Source organism: Pimephales promelas, chromosome 7, assembly GCF_988280905.1.
Source record: "Pimephales promelas chromosome 7, fPimPro1.hap1.1, whole genome shotgun sequence".
Taxonomy (NCBI): Eukaryota; Metazoa; Chordata; class Actinopteri; order Cypriniformes; family Leuciscidae; genus Pimephales; species Pimephales promelas.
The window spans coordinates 35,020,270-35,039,237 of NC_142775.1; the positions used below are offsets into that span (position 1 = coordinate 35,020,270).

An 18,968-nucleotide genomic window follows, 5' to 3' on the forward strand; every position below is an offset into this window, starting at 1 on the left:
GAGATGCATTAACGAAAGATTAAAATCAAAGTTCACAAAGCAGGTTCAATAATCGCTGTAAAAAAGACCTACGAGCTTCATTTTCCCATATCTCCTTTTCTGTTATAAAATTATAGGTACTAATCAATTCTGCTTTATAACATTAACTTCAAATACAGCAATTTCAAATAAATCAATTTGCATGTGCAAAAATATATTTAAATAAAGCAATTATATGTAAACATGTAAATCTAAAAACTCTAAAATGATCCTGACTGTAGTGTTTTTGCATGGCACCACTACTATTCATACAGTCTAGCGAGAGGAAGTCTGTTTTGTAGAAAAGGACTGTATTTGTGTACAATCTGTACCATGTTTTCCATCCTAAAACAGGCCCTTTTGTTTCTTCACATTTAGTTGCTTCCAGGACGGCATAGCATAGAAATCCATCCGAGAAATCCCCATGATCAGGGCGAAGTCTTCGTTTGAGAGATAGTCCTGCACAGATAATAAAGGTGTGTGTTAGTTTTATCAATAGATCATTCTTATTAAAACTTGCCCAGGTCACATTTCACCACCCCCCTTAAAAAGGCCTATAAGGATTTTTTAAAATTGTAATATTATTATAATATTCTAGTGAAATCACAAAACAAAATGCACACAAATGTGTCTCAGCTTGATATACAACTACTTATGGGCATGCATATTCAGTTTTGATGAGAAAAAAAAAAACTATATTATATGAGTAACACAGATTTAGACAGATTTGTGAACCATATTTGAGAGCAATAAGCCTTTTGTGTACATAGCAAAAGTCTTAAATCTTTGAGTTCAGCTTATGAAAAATGGGGGCAAAAACAAAAGTGTTGTGTTTATAATTTTGTTTAGTATATTAGATCTCATTAAACGACAAATTAAACCTAATGTATTTAAATCAATTGCTGGACATGGCAATGTTATTGTACACATATATGGTACATACTGTATATCTGATTTAGCTTAGTATTAGCCATTTAGCTTAGTATTACCCACTTGTTAACCGTAACAGTTTATTGTTTTGGGGACACTGGCAGTGTTTATTTTTCATTTGCTATAGTGTATGAAAAGGACATCTGTAGATCACGAGTTTACCTCTTTTCTTGTGGGGTCGACTCCTTCAGGCAGGTCTTCTGTCTGAGTGTTCACCAGCTTCTCTGGAGGGAAGGTTTGCGTGACAGGACGGGCTATCATAACCCCTTGAGTTGAGTTACTTGAGTTGGTTTGATTTGAGGTTGGTTGGGTCAGATCCTGTGCACAAGATTTCAAAACATCTTCACGTAACATTTATGCATTTTGCAGGCTTTTTGCCCTGAGCAATTTAAAGAGCATTCAAGTTATACCGTAGATGTTTATCAGTTCCTGCATCCCCTAGGTCATTCAACCTAGGACATTGACATTGCTAGCATCACGTTTTACCATTTAAGCCCATAAAAACAATTAGGAACTTACGACAGTAATTTTGATAAGATCAGTTGCATCTCCAAGCTCTGATTTAAGCTGGTCGTAGGATTTCCCACCCTAAAAGACAGTAACAAACATTCATCTTCTGTACCATACACTTGTGTAATAAGTTGTCATGCCAAAAGAAAGTCATATCAGCTACTTACACTCCACTTTTGTGGGTCCCAAGCATAGAACCAGCCTGTAAAGGTGGGCGGCTCAAACCCTTGCTTGACCACAAGGATAGGTGTCTCCAGGTCACGCCCTGCAGGATGGGACTTGAGATATTCCTGTGCTGTAACCACTGCTTCCTTCTTCTCCTTGTCATTGGCACCTTTGCCGATCCACAGGTACACCTAACAGAACATAATTGTGCTGTGATTTCTAGTGGGATGAAAACGATTTGAACATTTGCACAAAGAGACAACCACCCTGACATTCACCTGATCCCAGATGTCCAGCAACATCACATCATCCTCATCCAGGTCATCTTGGTTGAAGTGCGTAATCTCTGTCGCTATAAAGCGTCCCGTCTGGTTGGAGCACTCAAACAACCGGGGCGTAACACTAGTTGTCTCATCCTGAAGTCTGAGAATGGGAGAAACTTATTGGCTGTGTCCCAAAACTGTCTATGTGGAATCACATATATCATTTCCTTTGCAATGAAAGCAATGGTGAAATGCATGGCACAATGCTAAACACTATTGAAATCAATTTCCTCCAGTCCAGTTTCCTTTGTTTTTCACGTGAGCAATGAACAGTGCCTGCCAACTTTTTCTGTGGCATTGGTTTCGGACCGGAGGTATTATTTCACTTTTCATTTTTTAAATGTCTTTGTTAAAGCATTTTAAGTCATGAACCAAGCCAAACATTACACAAAACTTGTTTTTTATTTGAAGCAAAAAAGACAAAGACAGAGTACTTAACTGATTCAATAAGGGAAAGAACTACAATCCCATTAAGCATTGTGAATGATATAAACAAAATTAAAACGGCTTTCAATTAACAGCTCACCAGATTTTGGAAGTGAACCATAATCATTTGTGCAGTGTGCATTTGTTGCTGTACCTTTTGCTGCTGGCATACTGGGACTTTCCACCGAGGTTTACCCAGAAGTCAGCTGGTTCCTGACCCTCTGCAATAACATTTTTCTCCCTTTTGGATATGATGTCAGCCAGTGATTTGGCCATCTCTCTCTCATCTCCACTGCAGCCCTGCAAGGTAATGTTAAGACGTGACTGGTGCTCCCCTGTACTTTTTCAGAAATATCTTTTGAAATTTGTCAAATGTTTTTAGCATTAAACTCTACCGACCTTGCCATACCACAGGTAGCAGCACTTATCTGTGCTGAGCACAAAGACGTCATTGGAGTTCAGAGAAGATGAACGTGAAGTCACCTCAGTGGCACGCGTGTTGAACTCATTCGTTCCATGGATGTGAAACAATCTTACTGGTGGCTGAGAATGGGAGGAGCCTTCTCTGGAACTTCCTTCCTGTGCAATCACAACAACACATGAGTGAGAAATATATGGTAAGTGGGTCATTTCTGCACCTCTAGCAGCAACAATTATTACCAAAACACTCTTTGACAATCCCACCTCAATTGTTTTGAAGGCGCCACACATTTTACTCTTTTCAGGAAGTTAAGCTGTACTAAGTGCAATGTGCAAAAAATAAAAATTAGCTTGCCATTGAACCAATCATATCCATATCTACCTTAAAGGGTGTATATTGGTATCTTAAGGTAATAATATGACCCCCTTAGGTCCTAATATGCACCTTTATTTTATATGGGACAAAGTTGTATCTTTAAGGTACTGCCCCATTGGCAAGCTGTTGCACTTCTTACGTTTTGCTATATACTATATACTGCATGTATACATGCATGTACATGTGTGCATATATATATTATTTATTTATTTTCTGGTAGTGTTTTAAGAACAGACACATAATCATTCCTAAAACAGGAAGTGTGTTTGGGTTTTGGGTTTCCATTGTTACGACGATGACATGCCCAAGTGTTTCTTAGAGAGCAACAGTTTGACAGACCTACCTCATAAATAATCATTTTGCCCTTGAAAATGGCCATTAGGTGCATGGGCTCCTTTCCCATGGGAACGCGGACCTGCACCGGTTCTCCGTTGTACTTCTGGTCCAGAATCACAGCTTGAAATGCAGAGGCTGTCATCTCTGCCGTGCTTGCATGGCGCCCCTAAACATTTTAAAAATATTTAAAAAAGAAAATAATTACTTTAAATTATTCTAATAATATTTTACAATATTACTGTTTTTCGGTTAAATAACTGTAGCCTGGGTTAACATTAAAAAAAAAACTTTTGAAAGGTAGTGTACAGGGAGTGAGAAAATGAGAGAGGAAGATACACCTACTTGCCACATGTACAGAATGTAGTGCATTTTTCTGTTGACTTCATATTTGTAGAGAATAAGGTAACAGTCCCCTCCGTAGAAGTGGCCGAGCCACTTCCTTTCCACAGGGACAAGCTCATTGTCCTCAAGCCTCCATACCTGAGGGATGAACACACTTATGTAATGAGTTCTGGTTACTAAGATGCATGAAAGGCAATAAAAGGTCATTTCACTGACCTCAGCTTCACCTGACCCATCATCCACCATTTTCTGCTGTGCAGCCAAGTCAGGTCTTGCATGCATAGAGGTGGCGTCAAATTTGACCTGCTCAACCTTGGCTACGGAAAGCAATCATAAAATGAATAAAGTCAGAGTCATGTAGAATGGGAAATGGGTCTCTAAGGGGTTGTTTATACAGGATGCACCATGCTATTTTTCAATTAGCCTATGAACACAGGGTAGAGGAATGTTTTTTTTAATCAGCATCTCACCACAGCTGTTTTTTTTAAACATGAGCGCGCATCCTGTATGAACACTACCTTAACCTTAAACACAAGATCTTCTGCGTAAGTCATTGACAACTAAAAGTAGCGATGCAGAAGTGGACTATTTGAAGCCGTTTTCAAAACACACATATACACAAATGGTTAGCTACTTTTTGTTTGCAAATTGTAGTACAGCTAACTACTATTTCAAAGGATGAGCTTGACTGTATTTAAAGTTAAACTCTAGCTGAAAAAGCTATGAGCTTTAAAGGAACTTCCCAAACATTGCATTGCTGAACCATTTATATATATATATAGTTGTAATTTTTAACTATTACAAAGACTAATTTATATTTCACTATTTTTACAAGCTCCTGAACCTTTGTCTTTTTAATCTCCTGAACATCTGATTTTACCATTACTTCTGTTTCTTTAGTAGTGTACTTTAGTGTCGTTTTTACACTAGTACACCATGCTCACCTATTTTCCCTGGACTGTGTGTGCTTCCCATTCCAGCTGTCTGTCCCTTGTCTGTCCACTTCTGGAAGAGTTGCTTGAACACTGATGATTCTGCTCCTTCGCTCACAGTCTCTACATTGGTGGATGCAGGATAGGCTTTTGCCTTTATGTAGGCCTAGAACAATAGAATATTAAGTGAGATGATAAAGTGAGTCTTTCATGATAATTTGCTATGGTTACATTCATCATTGGTGCAATATACTATGGAAATATTGGGCATTATTCACTAATAACTGTACAATTGTTTTAATGTTCGCGGAAATGGTACCATAGGATAACTTAAAGACTTGGATTTTAAGGACTTGAACAATAAATTAGTTGACGATACATCATAATTTCAGCTTGACGTTATTCACACTTAAGTTTTTACGCACAAATACGTATACAAACTTGGTGAAAAAGGATTTGAATAGTCTGGACTCACCTCTGCTTTCTTCAGAGACTCTGCCCTTTCAGTTTTTGATGCCTTTTTGCCCTTCCAGATAAAGATCTTTATTCCACCTTGATCCAGCAGATAGCAGTCCTGGCACAGGAATCAGATTTCACTTGTTGTCATACATTTATACTACGTGCTACTAGTGTCTTAATGCGGTGTAACAACAGCCATGGATGGCTCTTGTGTACCAAAATTATACACTTGTAATATTTTGCATTTGGATAGCTGTCCATCTTGCATAACATAACTTGCTTGTTTTCCATTTCAAGTCATGAAATCTGATTGGATTTCTATTGAAGTGATGGTCTTATTGTGCACAATTCATTGGTGCATGCTATTTAAAAAATATCAAAATACAAAAGTTTGTCTTCATAATCTTGTATCAAAATACAATAATGTAATAAGCTATGCATCTGAAACAAACAAAAAAAATCAATAAAAATTTTTTCCTTTAACTACTACATCCTTGGCGCACTATTTTATGACCCATCACATGTGTCCCTCCCAGCTGTGATCAATGAAATGAAACTGTACACTTTGACATTGGTGTAAGTGTGACATTTGACTATAATATGCATCACTATATCCTGTGCTATCAACTTGACCTTTGCACAGACCTGTTTTATGCTGTGGTGTGTAGGTTGGTTAAGAGGTCAGGATTAGTCATACCTCAGTTTTTAGTAGGTCTTGTGTGAGAGGTTTCACTGCCACCTCTTGCACTACAAGGTTCCCCTCAGCATCTGAAATACTTTTCACAAAAGATTATTTTAGTTTTAGCGCATATTTTTCTACAAAATAATGCAGCAAGACTATACATAAAACAGCTTCAAATGTAACTCACTGAAAGAGTTTAATGGCAGTCTTCAGTTTCTCATCAACGATCTGATCTGGGATGGCATCTTTGATCTCTCTTTTCTCCCCCAATACCTGCTTCATCATTTTCATGGCATCCTCAGAAGATTTCTCATCATCTCCTTCCACTACAGTCACTTGTGCTCGTCCACCTCTCTCTCGGTCACGGATGTCCTTCGCTAGGTTCATTCCCTATAAAAAGCCTTCAGTTTGATTGCGGTGCATATGTGGTAATACCTTCAGCATTAAAAATGTGATAATTTACATTGCTAAATTGTTTTTTTTTTTTTTTTTTTTTTTTGCATAGCAAATCAGTTCAAATGGTTTACCCTTAACCTCTCCATTCGGTTACTCTTGGGCCCATTCCACTGAATGATCAGGCTCCCGAGGTCCAGCAGGAACACATCACCTTTATTAAAACTGTTCCAGCTCATTTCCACCTAAACACAGAGGGATTGAGCCTCATAATTTGCACTTTTTGGGAGATTTCAAGTAACGCAAGCTATGTATAATCAGACACTTGACAGGTTATGATGTATTGGTTTACATCCAGTTGTCATAACAGACATCTCAAACAATGTTATATTTGCATTAAAAATGTCATAATTGAGCGACTGACACTTAAAGCAGCACTATGTAACTTTTTCATTCTTTATAATATTTTTCCAAAACCCTTGTGATGGTACATTGACTTACAATATGGGTTGAATCACAGGTCTGCAGCCTGACCGTGTTTGTATCGCTTTTACTGGCACTATGTAACTTCAGGTTTCGGGTAGGAACTCAAGCACAAAAAAAAAACTACAAAATTCGACTGCTTTACGGCATACGTCACTTCCCCCACTTCATCAAATTCTAACGCGCAAGACCAACGAGCGTCTTTTGTTTCGTTTTTTTACCTTTGTATGTTGTCATGCCTGAAGCAGCAAAAACCAAGAAGCCAAAGGTTTTGTTGGAGGACCGTAGAAAGAGAAAAGGTAGAGCGACCAAATAAAAGGCAGGACGAGGATCAATATTGGTCCAGCGTTCGCTCGCTGGCGTGAGCTAAAGGAGGAGGAGGGGTGCCCGACCGATGCTGGCCGTCAAAAACTAAATAAATCAGTAAGCCTATGTCTTAACGGTGTGTACAAGTTTGGTAGGGGCTACATTCTTGCAAGTAAATAATACATGATTAGACAGACAAAATAATCGGTCAGGATAACTATCCAATGTCTGGAGGCTGATAGTCATGATTGTTTATTTATTTTTCTGGTGAAAGTGTCTTGCCTCAGGCTATAATGCAAATCGATTTTTCAAATTTGCAGATTCATCTATGGTAGCTTGATATTATAATATTGACGATATGGCTATTACCTACCACACAAACATTGAATTGAATTAGCATATCCATTATGTAAAACAGTAGCCAATAGGCTAACGTTACTATAAAGACGCTGACTTGTAAACGTGAGCTATGCAATCTTTTGCCGTTTGACAAAAATAATAATAATGTACCTGGGATGAAGACATTTCACGCAACACTGGAGTCTGTCTAAGACGTGAGAACTCCTTCCTTCTGCAGAGTTTGGGTGTATTGTTTGTCAACAAATGCACACATGTATTCCCTAGTGTAACCATGACAGATTTTACGACAGTAGTAGAAGACAATACTGTTTCCCAACTGTAGGGGACCCCGAGAGCAAAATTTCAAAAGTTACCTAATGCTGCTTTAATGACGGTTGTCATAAACATGCATAAACCAGTGTCATGTCATGATTATGAAAGTGTCACGTCCGTCTTATGCTCACCCCCTCAAGTAGTGTTATCAAAATGTACATGGACTGGATGACTTTAAGCCTTTGTTAAGTGGGTGTTAATATTTTAGGCATGATGTCGGTGGTTGGTTTTTGTGTAGCTGACGCATGGAAAAAAGAAGTAGTTAAAAGTCAGACAATCTAGATGGAGGCTTTTCACAGCACTGTCTGTCAGCACGTATTGATGTAGTGGGTCTGAGTTCCTCTATTGTGATCTGACTGGGGCTATTCTTACCTCTCCTGCAACCACATGCTTATTTCCTTTCACATGCAGCAGTCTGCGGATGTTGTATGTGTTTGTCTCCACTTGTTTCATCCCAGATGCGGCTCCACCTTTTTTGTATCTAGAATAATGAGATTAACAGCCTGATTAGTTGTAACTACTTCCTGGAAACTGAATGGAAGAAGTCTATTTTTGTAATCTTCCCCATTTTTTTAAATTATTTGTGACTAAGAGAAGAGAAGCATTCTGTCATTTGCTTATCACGCAGCATCCTAAAATAAAGAAGTTCATTTGCGGAAATTACCGTTGAAGGAAAATATATGCACTGTGCATGAAATAACATGATGAACTGGAACTCCCCTTGAAAAGTTTAGTTTATGTACTATAGGGATGACTTCTGTCAAGAACATGTTAGGGTCTGAAATGGGTTTGAAATGGTGGGAACAGCTTGTAGTCTTTACAGAAATTCCCCCTCTTATGGTTCTTTCACACCGGACGCGAATAGCGCGTCAGGTGCGAATGATTTCAATGTTAAGTTTATGCAAAGACGCGCTATGCGCGTAAAAATTTCCTGCAGCACAACCGAGGCGTAGAGCGCGGCGCGGTAGACACGAATACGCCTCATTCGTGTGATTGCCGCGAATTGAGCGTCTGGCGCATTAAGCGCGAATGATTTAGTTAGTGCTATTTGTGCATTCACACGTTTGACGCAAATTTGCTTCTGCCGCCCGAGTTGAAAAATCTAGTGTCAAATTCGCACTGCGTTAACCAATCAGGAGTCTGCTGCTTGCTCACGTGGTGAAGAACTTTTTCAAACTTTTGTTTTTACGTGCGTCAGTTTCACTCTTGATGCACGAATTAACACAAAGTGGTCAAGCGTCAAACTAGACGTGGTAGATGCGAATTTGACGCACTGTTCGCGTCCAGTGTGAAAGCAGCATTACATTTCCTCCTACAATGACGTAAAATGGCGATTTTGCGTCATTGTAGGAGGAAGTGAAAAAGGTGAATAGCGGATTTCTCTCATCTCAGGGGAAATGAGAGTGTTGTATGACCATTCAATAGTATGACTGGATTTCTAACAATGGAAATCTTAATCCAAGGCCTTTAACACCTGAACCCCGATACATGCTGCTTGCAGCTTTAATTATTACTATCCTGATTTTGGAGTGAAGTGTGACGTTTACATATTTTGATTAGATTCATCCAAGGTAATCCAAGATGGCTTACATGATGCCCTGTTTGAAGTATCCTTGGAAAGTGGCGCTTTCGTGGCCCTGGGCCTCACGATGCTGCACAGCGGCCCCCCCTAGGTGCTCATCCATCTGCGTGGTGTATATCGCTGCTGCTCCCTGCTCATCCTGGGAGGTGGACTTGCCCAGCCAATAATGAATGTCATAGGAGTAGTGGTTGCTGGTCTTGTGAGTCTGAAAAATGAGATAATTTTTTAGTGCACTCATTCGTTCATTGACCTGTAAGGTTGTCAGCTCAAAAGCACTTGAGTTAATTATAGGGCACTTAGCACTGATACTTACGTAAAGTATTACATAGCTGTCTCCCTCAAAAAACTGTCCAAATGTTTTAGACGGACAGGGCACGAGCTCCATGTTCTGAGCATTGATTAAACAGGTGACTGATTAGTGATTTGCTAAAATGTCAGTAACTGAGATATGAATGCACTGATTTGACAAAGTAGCTGTGCTGTCAATCATTCCTGCTTACCTCCACTCTCCATATCTGAAGTCCTGGTGTGGTTTTATTGAGGACTTTGGGAACATCGGTCTTGACTTGGTCCTGTGGCATGGTGCCAGCTTAAAGTATCAGCGAAATACCTGGAAGAGAGAAAAAGGGAGGGTTGGATAGGAATTACTTGAATTCAGTGAGACAAAATGTTTCCTAGAATCAAATACAGATACTGTGAAAGATTTCCTAATAAATGAGACTACCAGCTGTTAACATACCCATTTTCCTTTTATTTACTCCTTTTCCTTGATCTGACCTCACCGTATAGTATATAATAGTAAAGGTACAGTTCCCAATAAAAAGAAAATTATTATTATTTACTCTAAATGCATTTTTTTTCAAAAACATGCTGTATTTGATATTACAGTACATAGACTTGAAGGAAAGAAAAGACTTCCAATGAATGACCTTTTTAAACTAATAATGAAATATGTTAACTATAAAATGGCTTTGTTGTTTATGGCCATGGTCTCTATAAATGCTTGCTTAATGATTTATTTTCTGTTGGCTTAAAGGCATAGGGTGTGGCCTAAAGTTTCATGCATTAGATTGCTCTTCAGTTTATCATGCATTAGTAAACCTAGAACCTAAAGCTATTTGAAACCCTAGTTGCGGAAGAAAGATGGTCAGACGGCCCTGGGAAAGGAAATGAAAACCTCATGTCATATTTCATGCAAATGTGTAGTAAAATACGCCCTCACAGATAGAGCAGATATCTTTAAGTGTGGCTGAGATGTCAGGGTGTGATCAAGACCTACAATACTACAATACAATAGCCTACTACACATACTGCACATAAGTAAGCACATACTTCCAACCCTGTTGACTGCAAATATTTGTTTCTTAACCAGCATGTCTGTTTTGTTTTCTACATGAACATCCTTATAACAAGATGCATTTACTTGAAGGACATTTTTTTTAAATGCCACATTTTTTTTTATTCATAAAGTTTATTTTAAGAATAGTCTTTCTTTTTTAGTCTTTTTAGCCCCACATTTTTTTAAGTATAAACCTCACTAAATATACATTTAGATTTGTTTTGTGACATTTATGCATTTAATGTGGTATAAAAAACTTAATTCAAGATATATTATTGGTGAATAAAAGGTGCTTAATTGTAATAAAAATAATGTCAAAATGCAAAATCATACTAAAATAGGCTTGATTTTATGCAAAATGTGTATTTCATTTTAATTATTTCCTTTATTTTTTAACTTTAATTATATATTATCTGAAAACAAATCTAAATGTATATTTTTGATATAAAAAAATAAAAACATACAAAATACTAATATTTTTTGGACTGAAATGGGTATTGGTTTAATCAGCATAGATTTTAATAATTGAAAGATAAATATTCTAATAATTTTTTTAAGATAATAATTTTGTTTAGTCCACATTTATTATTTATTATATGAATTATTTTTACATTGTCCCAGGTAACATGTGATAATAATGTTCTAAAGGAAGTTGTACATGGTTTATTATAGTCAGGGGACTGTAAATTTGATTATATTGTGTTTGCTTTGTCGTTGTTGTGTGCATACTACCCCTCTGTTTAAATATACTGCAAACTTTGTGGCCAGTGAGGGAATAGTGCCTGTTTCAAAGCCATTGCTTTTCATGTTAAAGGATCAACCAAATACTTTCCATCCTATCCTCCCTTCCATTACCTCTGTCCTCATTTCCACATCCTGGTTCCATAATGATATAAAAAAATAAGTAAAAAAAAAACTTGCCAGTGCTTGATCGCTATCATCTATTTTCGGACAGTTGCATTTCTTTGGTGTTGTGTTTAACAAATGAGGCAGGAAGCTCAGATCATGTGGGGTCATCACACCTGATAACAGCTCCTACATGAAACGCTAATGTAATTTCATGTCTTTAAAGGGTTAGTTCACCCAAAAATGAAAATTAAGTCATTAATTACTCACCCCCATGCTGTACCAACCCCGTAAGACCTTCGTTCGTCTTCGGAACACAAATAAAGATATTTTTGATTAAATTTGAGAGCTGTATAACTACCACATTAGCTCCTAAGGGACTGCCTCTTGACGGCCCAGAAAGTCAATGAAGAAAATGTTTAAATATCCCAAGTGACTACCGTGGCTCAACTATATGTTTATCAAGCGACGCGAATACTTTTTGTGCGAAAAAACAAACAAAAATAACGAGTTTATTCGACTATTTCTTTTCTTCCTTGTAGGCCAGAACGAGACTTCCTTAGATTTCCACGACGCATGCGTGAGATTTGCGATCTGCTTACACCAGGTTACACTACTTCAGATCGCAATTCTCGCGCATGCGTCGTGGAAATCTATAAGGAAGTCTCGTTCTGGCCTACAAGGAAGAAAAGAAATAGTCGAATAAACTCGTTATTTTTGTTTGTTTTTTCGCACAAAAAGTATTCGCGTCGCTTGATAAACATATAGTTGAGCCACGGTAGTCACTTGGGATATTTAAACATTTTCTTCATTGACTTTCTGGGCCGTCAAGAGGCAGTCCCTTAGGAGCCAATGTGGTAGTTATACAGCTCTCAAATTTAATCAAAAATATCTTCATTTGTGTTCCGAAGACAAACGAAGGTCTTACGGGGTTGGTACAGCATGGGGGTGAGTAATTAATGACTTAATTTTCATTTTTGGGTGAACTAACCCTTTAAAGCCTTGTTCACACTACATGATTTTAAAACGTCGGGCTGAACTGTGCGGTTCGGGCTGAACTGTGCGGTTCACACTACATGACTTGTTCTCTGTGAAATCAGCAGTTTAGCTGTTCAAGTTGTTTATTCAATTCAAGTTGTTTAGCTGTTCACACCACACAACACAACGTGATTGATCTACAACAGGAGGTAACGCACTACACGAGTTGACAACGCACTGCATAGAGATACAACCACGATCGGATGATACGAGCAAATCATTTGTGACTCTAATGAGAGCTGTTTCAGTACTATGGTAGGTACGGTCTAAATCCTGAAAATAATCAAATAAATAACGAGTTGAAAACAACTGTGTCACCCAACGATTCTATCTTGTCTACAAACCACGTTTTGTCACAAAAAAATCAGCAATAAAACGAACCAGAAATGACGAGAAGAGAAGAACACAACACGCGAATATGGATGTGAGACAGAAACTAGTGCTGCACACTGTTTGTGCGATGATTTGCTCTGAGAAAAAAAAGCAAAAAAAAAAAGAAAAAGAAAACATAAGATTTACCATGGGTGACCTCAAACCATGCCTTGCTCTGATTGGCTTGAGCTCATGACATCACTGAGGTTGAGTCGCACGATGGCTCTGGATATCTAGCATGCTAGATATTTTTCTGGGCTTGGTGACGCATCTGCGAGGCATCTGCGAGCGTCTTCGCTGCGTTGTTGGCTCTTTCATGCTAACAGATTGGCAAGCGTTCAGAATCCCCCGCGATTTGCACGCGATAACACCCTGACCTGTCGGCGAGCTCCACGATTTGCAAAATCAGGCTTAAATCGGGCTTAAAATCCTGTTGTGTGAACTTGGCTTGAGACAATGTAATGTGTATTCATCAATCATACAGTATATAGCTCAGTCATCTACAAGCAATCACATTACCACATGGCACAAGCTGATTGGCCTTTGCTGATCCAACACCCCAATAAGATTGCTTGGTCAACATTTAAATCTGGTTTAGTGTTTGCTGACTATAGGCCCTGTCCACACTACTGCGTTTTCGTTTAAAAAACGGAGACCTTTTGCTACGTTTGCACCTCCCGTCCAGACTAAAACGGGAAAAACGAAGACCTAAAACGGAGAAGTTTAGAAACGCTGCAGCTCCATTTTGCGTTTTGAATCTCCGGAGGGCGTTTTAGTGTGGACGAGACGAAACGTAGGACTTCAGAAACGCTAACGCAGGGGCTGACGCTTGGCTCCATGATTGGGTGTTATCAGTCATGACGTATCCTTCCCTGATTCGTCAATCACTGTTTACACCGGCACGCGCATGCCCAGTGTTGGTGAATGGTCACGTGATCCGCGTTTTCAGTCGTTTTAATGTGGATGGAGATCATTTCTAATACGCAGATAAAATACTGGTGTGGACGGAGATTGTATTCGTTTTAATTCTCCGTTTTTTAACGAAAACGCAGTAGTGTGGACGGGGCCTGTAGTCCTCAGCACGCTATCAGAGTCATGCTGCGTTCACGTGCTATAGAAAATAGGATATTTTCCACTTGTGAACTGGTATTTACCAGTGTGTTGCGTTCAAGTGCTTTTGTTGTCGTAATGTGGTAAAAAGATGAAGATCCAGACCTGTTATTTAGCTAAAACTATTTTAGATTGTTTAAGTCATCTGCTACAGCAAGAAAATGATTTATCAAAACTCAAAAGGTAAATAATATGCTGTATATTTTCTAGATCATGAATAGTATATAATTTGTTTTTACCATTCACGACTCTCGCGGTGCTCTCCGCCATTTTGAAATGGTCAAAGGTTATCTCATCTCGGCAACTCGTCCATCAAAATATTCTACGAGTTGCCCAGTGGTAAATACCACACGAGAGGGTGTTCATGTGCATTTTCCACGTCGGCTTTTGGTATTTACCATAATTACCACAGCACATGAACGCAGCATCAGTCTTAGGGTTGCCATCAGAAACCCTCCACTTCCCCCAGCTCCACCTGCCTAAATTTGCTACATGATTTATATATCTCTATTTATGGTGCATATCTTACATATTTAGCAGTAGCAATTCCACAATTGCTCTGCAGCAGCAACAATAGTCAACAGCTTAGCAGATTTAATCCTCCAGGACCAAAGTGACAACATCGTATACCAAAAGTCAAATTGTGTACAGCGAGCCGCTCATTATTGACAACTCATACATGCATACATACAGTATCTACACACACACCCAAGAGGATCAATTTCTGTTTGCACATCCCAAATTTATGAGCTTTCTTATCTACATCTTTTTATGTTTCCCTGATACCTTGCAGATGATATGGTGTGATAATACAGATGACTCAATCTCCCTCGTTTGATTGGATGGTTGGGTTTTATTAGGGATTGTATCGCTCTCTCTAGTACAAGCAGATTGCACCGACCCTTAAGTCACTGATCACAAACCCTCTGCCCAGTGCAAAGGTTCATATTTCCTAACTAAATCTTAAAGTTATGTCGTTAGTGCAATAATGGCTCCTCTCTGCCGTTACCATTACAACAGCGTATCATGAATTATCTGCCCTCAGTATTAGTGTGTCAGAACAAACAGGAAAGTGTGCAGAGTTTTTATGTAACCGCTCAGTGTTTGATCAGGCCTGACAGTGCTGTGTACATGTCTCATCTCCACCTCCTTCTCTATAAGCTTGATTAATATTCTTCCTGTAAACTGCCCACCATGGCCAATCCAACCTTCAGTCCAAAGCACATCAGATTATGCAATACAAATTGTAACATAGGCAAAAAATAGCATGTTGTCCGGTTATTCAAGCATAAAGCCGGTATATACAATGGACGCTTTTGGTCACCAGATATTCATTGAGACACACAAGTTTTTGAGAATATTTTACATATAAATCTATGTGTTGTCCATATGTAAAATGCTTCAAATGAATCAGTTAATCGATTCAATAGATGGTAGCACTTTATTTTACAGTCCTGTTCCGCATAATGTACCACTTATACACTGCACAACTATTGTAAAGTACTACTTATACACTGTAAAAGTACTGTAAAGTACTACTTATAGCAACTGTAGTAACTGGGTTGGGTAACCCCTAAACCTAACCTTAACCTTTCTGGGCAAGTACACTGTAACTGTAAAACAAAGTGTAACCCAATAGATATAATGAAATATATTGAATGTTTAAAGACAGTTTATTATATTTTGCTGCTAATATTAGAAGGGGAATTAAAACTAATGATTAATGATAAATATTAAGGCAAACAATCTCTGAATAAACATCTATTTCAAATAAGAAGCACTGTTGCATTATTCGCCAAACAACATGGTTTTCATTTTTTCTTCTTTTGCAGGGTCAACTTTTACAGTCCGCTTGGCTAATGAATCACTTTAATGAGCATCGTCAAAGCTAAAGGTCTCTTCTGCAATGGAAAGAGTGAGAAAAAGAGGAACTCACCTGCCACCGGAGCAATGGAGAAGGACGCAGCCAGGTAAAGGTGCAGCTGGTTTACAGAAAGTGGTGGAGACTGCGCGGCTCCCTCTCTCTCTACTTTACAACCCTTGCACTTTTATCTCTCTCTATGTTCATTCACTCAGGGCCATATATGGCAAGAGCAGGTGATGTGCATACAGGTGTGTCATATCTGTAGTTACATGCATGATATGTTTATCTCACCCCCCTCCCCAGTAGATGTCTCAGAGCAATAAAGCGAAACAAATGTATTGTTTACCTCTCCACCCCCAGCCCATCTGCTGCTGCACATACTGTACTTGTCCTTTGCATTTTACTTTGATGTGTTGACATGACCGAGGACTGTGTACTGACCAATGAGTTTCTTTTCCAGTTGCTTTATTTCCCTCTTAATAAAAATACATTTTAATTTTATGAGATTTACAAGAATAACATGTTTATTGACTTTATTTTAGGGCTGTCAATCACGATTAATCGCATCCAAAAAAAAGTTTGTGTTTACATAATATATGTGGGTGTACTGTGTATAATTATTTTGTATATATAAATATAAATAATAAAAATAAATAAATATTTTCATGTATATACTGCATATAGATTTATGTATAATTTATATGATTTGTAAATATAAATATTTTATATATAAGTAATATATATATATACACAAAATAATTTTACACAGTGCACCCACGTATATTATGTAAACACAAACTTTTATTTTGGATGCGATTAATCGCTTGACAGCCCTGATATAAATATTTGATATATTAACAACACATTTTTCTTAAATATATACATGCATGTGTGTGTATTTATATATACAAAATAGTTATACACACTACAGACACATATATTATCTAAACAAACTTTTATTTTGGATGCGATTAATCACGAATAATCGTTGCACAGCCCTAAAATAAATATAAATATTTTATATATAAATAATATTTTTTCTTAAATATACATGCATGTGTGTGCATTTATATATATATATATATATATATATATACAAAATAATTATACAGTGCACGCACATATATTATGTAAACACAAACTTTTATTTTGGATGTGATTAATCGTTTGACAGCCCTACTTTATTTATATTAAAACTTTGCAATTCTCTGATATTCCAAGGAGTTCCATATTGATTTTTTTTCCTGTCAGTCTGTATTTTGTCACTGGAGCAGATAGAATTGTATTCCGGATGAAATATGACCTTTTTAGAAAATTATCAGTTACAACTGTAACACATTCCCTTTAGTTCTGCATATTATATATCTAATCTGCTTAGAATAATACAGCATTCATATATATTTAAAGAGAAGGAGAGGCTCCAAAGCCTTAGTCATATCTCAAAGTCATATCTACCTGAGATATTGGCAATTAGTCAGATGAGTCAGCTTGCATGGTTGTGAAATTGTTAAGAATATTTCGCCTGTACCTGAAAACCCTGTCATCATGTCATTTTAGATTTTTGTCCATGTTTGTAATATGAGGGTGAGTAAATGATGACAGGATTTACATTTTTTGAGTGAAAAATAAACTAGAGACATGTCATTAAGTTTTTATGCAAATACTACATTCTAACAGGAATTCCAGACAACAACAAAGCAAAATAACCCTGATTTGAAGCTTAAATTCAAAGAGCTAGACAAGGGGCTCTAATCTGGACTGGAATGCATTACTGGTTAACTCTTTCGCTTGGCTGGTATTACATGTAACTAATAACCAGTCAAAGTCTGGAAACAATTGACAGAAGTTATATTTCTCAAGATTTTACAACCCTATTGACCAAGTCTAATGCTTAAATACTAATGCAAGTTGCCTACACATAATTGCTGTTGGATGTATTGGAACAGATAGAGAACGAAAAGCATGTCAACATTAATGTTTAAAAAGCATCCATTGTTTAAAAGAAGATAGCTTTGATTTGTTAAACATTTTTGGCATCATAATTCCATATTTACAGTTGTGTTATTTTTTTTACTTTAATAATAAAATGTGGAAAAGGGTAATAATAAATAATGAGTAGGCGTGTCCAAACTTTTCACTATTACTACAGTTCCAAAGTCCATGCATAATTACCGAATGAATCAAGTACGCCATGACAATTGCACAAAATGTTTGCAAAGAAATGTGCAGTAATTATGTTGAATGCTTCCCGTGCTATGATCCAGTTAACGCCTCTTTGGTCATGAAACCTCCTTGGTGAATCTCAGCAAGTTCCTTCAGTGCATTGATGTTGTCTAAAGCATCAATACAGATCGTCTTTTCTGGGTTTATTTGGCAAGTGAAGTATACTGTAGGTTACAAAATGCCCTGGCAGCAATGAGCTGGCTGGATCATTCGAGAGTTAAATTGACCATCAAAAGTGTGTGTGGGTGATTATTACTGAGATGTACAGTGGCTCACTGTTAGTCTACTACATTCAGCACTGCTTGTTGTGCTCTGCTCGACCCAACAGTAGAGCCTTTGTGAATGAAATAATGAAGGATGCATGGGAAACAGGGCAAATTGAGAATGAAATTACTAATTCGACTTCTCTAAACCCGAAATGCACATTCCACCATGGCAAAATGGCACCACAAAAAGGAGTTGCACAAGCTCTTGCATAGATAAAGCATGACGTTTATACATTATAAATCATCTTAACTCCATCAAAAGGCTTTAAAATTAAAAGTTGTTCTGTTTTTATAGTTCAACGTAGTTGCAAGAGAATGTTGCCTACCTTCTTTAGGCAGTGTATTTCTGTCCTTGATAGCCAAGAGTTGGGCTTCGCTCCTATCTTTTCACCTCCAGATAGTCTCTAGGTGAACTTCAGCCTCCAGAATGCGGCCGCTCCCCTCTCGTTCCTCAAACTCATTAACAGAGAGAGCAGCCAGCCACCAGTGCTTCGGTTCGAACTCTCCCCCTTCTCTTACATAATCCAGGACAAGCGTTAACATGGCAGGTTCAGC

The 18,968-nt window shown here is 37.9% G+C and overlaps 1 protein-coding gene and 1 long non-coding RNA gene across 3 annotated transcripts; one reads left to right on the forward strand and one right to left on the reverse strand.

Annotated features, from left to right (window-relative positions):
- Positions 1–278: 278 nt before the first annotated feature.
- vil1 (villin 1) lies at positions 279–18,863 on the reverse strand. 2 transcript variants are annotated; one of them, XM_039683418.2, is made up of 20 exons: positions 18,740–18,863; positions 9,856–9,965; positions 9,669–9,743; positions 9,364–9,560; positions 8,146–8,254; positions 6,447–6,557; positions 6,107–6,309; positions 5,935–6,013; positions 5,254–5,352; positions 4,791–4,944; positions 4,063–4,163; positions 3,847–3,984; positions 3,512–3,670; positions 2,772–2,951; positions 2,527–2,672; positions 1,902–2,046; positions 1,626–1,814; positions 1,468–1,536; positions 1,111–1,266; positions 279–477 (listed from the first exon to the last, which is right to left on the reverse strand). In XM_039683418.2, the coding sequence occupies exons 2-20, from the start codon at positions 9,934–9,936 to the stop codon at positions 364–366; spliced, it is 2,505 nt and encodes an 834-aa protein (XP_039539352.2). In that variant the 5' UTR covers positions 9,937–9,965; positions 18,740–18,863; the 3' UTR covers positions 279–363. The 2 variants fall into 2 exon arrangements, with proteins under 2 accessions (XP_039539352.2, XP_039539351.2); XM_039683417.2 differs by lacking the exon at positions 18,740–18,863 and adding an exon at positions 15,997–16,086.
- On the forward strand, positions 407–16,111 carry LOC148978383 (uncharacterized). Its single transcript, XR_016169333.1, has 3 exons — positions 407–494; positions 1,847–2,989; positions 15,893–16,111. It is a non-coding gene; the product is annotated as an uncharacterized LOC148978383 (long non-coding RNA).
- Positions 18,864–18,968: the final 105 nt, after the last annotated feature.